This window comes from Cryptomeria japonica, chromosome 11, assembly GCF_030272615.1.
Source record: "Cryptomeria japonica chromosome 11, Sugi_1.0, whole genome shotgun sequence".
In the NCBI taxonomy this organism is placed as follows: Eukaryota; Viridiplantae; Streptophyta; class Pinopsida; order Cupressales; family Cupressaceae; genus Cryptomeria; species Cryptomeria japonica.
The window spans coordinates 676,181,326-676,187,179 of NC_081415.1; the positions used below are offsets into that span (position 1 = coordinate 676,181,326).

At 34.9% G+C, this 5,854-nt stretch overlaps 1 protein-coding gene across 1 annotated transcript; it reads left to right on the top strand.

The window, feature by feature from the left end:
• Positions 1 to 2,378: 2,378 nt before the first annotated feature.
• LOC131058803 (E3 ubiquitin-protein ligase PUB23-like) lies at positions 2,379 to 4,228 on the top strand. Its single transcript, XM_057992402.2, has one exon. It carries the CDS (start codon positions 2,426 to 2,428, stop codon positions 3,650 to 3,652), a length of 1,227 nt encoding a protein of 408 aa, XP_057848385.2. The 5' UTR covers positions 2,379 to 2,425; the 3' UTR covers positions 3,653 to 4,228.
• Positions 4,229 to 5,854: the final 1,626 nt, after the last annotated feature.

A 5,854-nucleotide genomic window follows, 5' to 3' on the forward strand; every position in this document is an offset into this window, starting at 1 on the left:
TACATGATAAAAAGTTAAAATACTGATTAGCTAAATGTCATGAAAAAATGATCAGTGGTTTTGAATAATCATTTAGTGATTTTCAATAGCTTATTATTTATTTATTTATTAAATATTTTTATCGAGGTCTAGACCTACAAGCATGATAGCTTAGCAAGGGCATAAAGCCCATGAGCACACCAGCCCAACGAGGATCTTCACAAAGTAGTTTTTGTCACTCGATATGAGGGTACGAGCCTATTGGTTGAAACCTCTTCAGCCAAAAAACAAGGACTAAGGCATAAATATTTTGCCAAATTTGCCCAAGGCATGACCCCAACTTCATCCCTTATGATGTTGGATCCTTAGACTTGACAAGACTTGATCCCTAGTGGGCTCATTTAGAACCATTCAACTACACCAACAAACCAAGGGCCCATTGATAATAGCATATTGTTCACCTCTTTTCCTTTCATCCATCACATAACTCCGTTATCATTGGACTACATATAAAGGAACCCTAGAAAAATAGGAGCTCATGCATATTTTGGAAGATGCAAAGGAAGAGTGGAGTATTACAAAGGAGGAACCACGTTGATCTATAAATTTGTTTACAATTCTTTATCAAAAAGTTTTGTTTTGGTGTTTTCTATAAGATTGTAATGAATAAAATATATGACAACCTTACATGCAATTGTATTCTAATTATCTAATATCTAGTTCTCTTTGACTCTTCAACAATAGACATGGTTAATAATTGTTATGGAGTATAGAGATTCTGGATTTGACTATGTGTGCCTTTTTCTTATCATATCCAGAATCTCTATACTCCATAACAATTATGGACTGTGGAAACTTAATGTGTACAAACGCTTTATAATGTTGATTATTTTTTCTTTCAATACTTTGTAATTGATTATTAAACAACTCCAATATATGGTGTAAATTTCTCAATTTATATTTCAAATAAGAAACAGAAAGCTCACATTTAGGTAATGTTGAAAGCCCTCCCATTGGTAGAACCCTCTTAAGAAAATCTAACAAATCAAATTTTTTTATGATTTGCATATACAGAATGAAAATCAATGATCCGTGTATGTTCCAATTGTTGCCCTTCTTAGCTCACAATTCCATAGTTCTCATTTTCGGCATGCACATAAGTTCCATTCTCAATCAAACCTTCCATTTTGTCCACTATTTTTTTTTAATGTGTACAATTGAATGTTTCCCTTGTTACTGACTTCTCACTTTCACTTTACTTCCTTTTATAAGTAGCCCTCCGTGAAATTTTTTTGCACATTTTCTTTGATTGTGTTCTTCATGTCATAAAATTTCACAATATTCCTATAGTAAAGGTTTCTTCCATTTTCTTATGATAAATTAGGCACATTAATTTAGTGTTATAAATCTACTTTAATTGCAATTAAAACATTGAGTAGTATTATCTATTATGTTCAAAGAACCCATTGTCGAATTTGTTGGGCATCAAAAGTATCAAAATGTAAAATAATATATTAGTTTATTTTTATTTTAAAATTAATTTAAGGATAAGTCTCATGGATGTCGGTAAAATCTATAATGTCTAATATACATGGCTCCTTTTGAATTTTATATATTAATTTGATTATTAGCTTTAGTAATCTTTAAGAACATTAGATGAGATTGCTTGAATGTTTGTGTATAAAAAGTCTTTATGTAATTCATCATATTACAAAGAATTTATTTCTTATAATCATGAAATAAAACAAGATGAGTCAAATTATTTTGTCAAATTCAATTAAATGATATATTGTACTTAACAAACACCTAAATTCAAAATCAAAAGCTTAGTGATAAAGAGCCACTCCACCAAGAAACAACCACAATTTTGAATGACTGAAAACTTTTATCATAAATGTTGAAAAATCATTAATTACTTATTAATGACTCGTAAGATTTATGTTATAAGTACTATTGTATAACAGTCAATGAAGCATAAATATTTAGTTCTAATATTTAATAAATAAATTCAGACTTCTTACAAAATTTTAAGCTTCCATGTTGACTCAATACAACTTTCTACTTATATAGATTAGAGCGAAGGTAACAACCATTACACCTGATATTGAAACATTACAATATGTACCTTGCGTATTTTCACGTGTCTAAAATATAATTGTAAGAAAGTTTCAATGCTAAACTGCCAGAAAAACAATCCAACACAGGTTGGCCCATCGACGTGGTCAAAGGTTGCATTAGACTTTCATTTAACACGTACCTCATTTATGTTTATCGTGGGCGACCGCGTTGTCATTAAACCCATACTAACAACTTGCAGCCTCCGTTGACCTGCGTCCATAAACGAGTTTATATAAAGCGTCCGTGGCCTCCTCTATCATTACAATACATTTCAACTCCAAAATTCCAAGACCTTGTAAACAAAATCCAACACTCTGGAAGTGTATGAATGGATTCCACACAGATGGAAATCCCTTCGTATTTCTTGTGCCCCATATCCATGCAGCTCATGAAAGACCCTGTCACGCTTTATACCGGTGCGACCTACGATCGACACAGCATTGAGGAGTGGATGTTTACACTGGGGAACAACACCTGCCCTCTCACAAAGCAACCCCTTCACAACACTGACCTCACACCCAACCACACACTGCGCCGCCTCATCCAACAATGGTGCGTCCTCAACTCCTCCGCTGGCGTCCAACGGATCTCCACGCCCCGACCACCACTCGACGCGGATCGCCTCAATAAATTACTCCTACACATGAAGTCATTTCAAGTAAAGGCGCTGAAGAAATTGAGATCTGTGGCCGGTGAGAGTGAGAGCAACAGGAGGCTCATCGCTTCCTCCGCCGCACCAGCTGCACTAATCTCTGTCATTGAAAGCTATTCGACAGAAAGTAGGGATGAAGAGGGTTACTGCTACGAAGTTGCGACGGCCTGTGAGGAAGCCTTGGGAATCCTCTATTCTCTTCCTTTGCTGGACGAGACGCTGGATTCGATCGCCACAAGTAAGTGCCTGGCCTCCCTGGCCGCCATTCTTAAGAGAGGCACCTCCAACGCACGGTTTTATTCCGCCATGCTCCTACAGACGCTTTCAAGGAAAGGCCTGGAGCGGCTTGTTTTGAATGCCAACGGTGAGTTAATTGAAGGGGTGCTGGAGCTGTTGACAGAGGAGGTGTGCCACCAGGCCACTGTGGCCGCCCTCGAAATGCTGACTGCAATCGCCTCCAACAGCCGACGCAACAGAATGAAGGCCATCGAGGCAGGGGCAGTGTCCGTGTTGATCGAATCGCTCCCTGATCAGACTACCGAGAAAAAAGGCAGGTGCGAGAGGATGTTATGTCTTCTGAACGTGTTGTGCGGATGTGCAGAAGGAAGGGCTGCCATGGCCGACCACGCAATGGGCATCCCTGCAGTTTCTAAGAAAATAATGAGAGTCTCCGATTTGGCAACCGAAAAGGCTGTTCGGATTCTCTGGTTGCTTTGTAAATTCTCTCCTTCGAAGCGAGTAATTGATGAAATGTTGCAGACTGGTGCAGTCACCAAACTGTGCTTGCTCATGCAATGCGCATGCTCGGCCAAGACAAGGAGTAAAGTAAATGAGGTGCTCAGAATGCATAGTAAGTGCTGGAAAAACAGATGTTCCATTTCCTCCGTAAATTTTCCAGAATAAATAAAATACCGCAATTCACTGGGAAACTATATGTGTTATACACTTTGGATGACTCATATTCAGCTATGCGAGATAATTGCATTTAGCAGAGGCATCCTCGATCACATAATATGCTCGTTGCTCTCGTCGCGTTAATAATAGTGGAGCAGCAGATGCCAGACAAATGAAAACCACTGCGGCGGAAATAGAACGTAATGGCTATTCTCGAAAGAAGCCGGATACTCTTGCAAGATTAAAATTTCCATTGGATTCTCACCCTTGATATGCACAAATCAGACGGAAACAATCGTGGAAAGCGATTTCTTGAAGCTTTCTTGCCTGGTGGAGACTGGGAAGTAACTTTTGATTAGCGTCTACAATAATTTGATTCAAACTTATGTTCGCTTACTTTTGAGTCAAAGGACTAATGCAGCGGCTTAGCTATCTTTCGTTCAACGTGGAGACATTTTAGAAGCCACGTGTTCCTCATTTTAATCATAATTATCAAATTATAGTTGAACTTATATGACTGTTTTCTAGTTACAAAATTGTGGATGTAATTGTATGAAAGAAAACTGTTAAAGAGGGAATATGAAATGGATCTCTTACAAAGCATTATCCTATCTTCTATACATTTTCACTCATAAAATGAATGATTAGTTTAATCTTTTAAGAAACATTCTATGATTGTTTGACAATTGAGCTCTTTTTAAACTTTCTCATTTTCCAAGGTATTCATGGATTTTTTTTTTGGTTTTTGTTTTATATTGATATAGAAAATCGTTATTTCATTGCTTTTAAAAATTTAATATCATGATTTGACAATTAAATACTTTTGTGTTTCTTATATTCTTAATATTCACAAGAAACTCTTATCATCTCAAATATTTTTATACTTATATAGATTTGAGAAGTATGGGGTGAAAAACATTAAAGAAACAAACATCTTTAGAATTCATAATTGAGAAAATAAAAAAGGGAACGGAAAGACAACTAAAGGAAGGTCTTTAAAAAAACAATTCCTATACAAAGCTTAGGGTGAGTGCACTAAATTGAAGGGAAAATAAGTGGCCAAGTCAACCATTTTAGAAATAATGTGATCATGTTTAGACTTGGTAAATACCAAGACATAACATGGCCTCATTTGGCCTTGGCATATATACCAAGCCACAATGTGGTCAAGTTATACAAACATGCTTGTGTTTTATAATGCGATCATATTTTATATTTTCTAAAAAATGGTCATGTGTTATGTTGTATAAAACACAACTTTTATTCATAATAAAAAAAATAACTAAAGATGTTTGGTTTAAATTTTAACTTTAGTCACACTCAATTGATTTTTTTCACTAAATTGTAAATATTTATATTTAAAATTAGAAAGATGTGTTAGATTATTGTTATTTCTTATTAATATGCAAAAAAATGTCTATTATTTCTCTATATAATCAACAAATTATAAAAATAAAACAATAGTTAGAGTGGAGGAGATAAAATATTATAAAAATTATAAAAATGACCCATGACTCTTAATAAATATTATAAAAATTCATTCATGGCCCAATATGCCTTAGGAAACTTATCTTTTTTATAAAATTCTTATCCTCATCAAAATTTGATGGATTTCCATAAGGAAAATAAAATTTTGGATATAAGAGATTTATCTGCACCACCTTTTAATTAAACTTATGGATAAGAGAGTCAAAATTACACACCTAATCCTTCTAGGCTACATGTTTTTAACAAACTCTCTTAAAATAGGTTTAAGAGAAAAAATTACCAAAATTCAATGGATTAATTCATACAATGTGTGCCACCTAAGAATTATTTGATTAGACAACTAAATGTTGGGTCCCTCCATAATAACCTCTATATCTATATTTTCCTCTCTCCCTCTCTCCATCTCTCTCTCTCTCTATCTATTTGAATACTTCTTTACATCTCTTTATATCCTTATCTCTATCTCTCTCTAGCTCTCTATCTTTCTCCTTCTCTATATCTTTATCTCTGCATTTCTCTCTCTTTCTATCCCTCTTTCTATCCCTCTTTCCATCTCTTTCTACCCTTCTCTATATTTCTATCTCTCCACCCTTTATCTTTATTTATTCCTCTATCTTTAACTCTATATCCTTCTCTTTATCCATCTCTCTATCTCTTTATATATCCATTTATTCTCCTTGAAATTTATCTTCCTCTATGTCACTATCTATAACTTCATCTTTC

Bases quoted from the DNA above. Each gene is read 5' to 3' on its own strand.
- LOC131058803 (XM_057992402.2), top strand. From the start codon at position 2,426: ATGGATTCCACACAGATGGAAATCCCTTCGTATTTCTTGTGCCCCATA.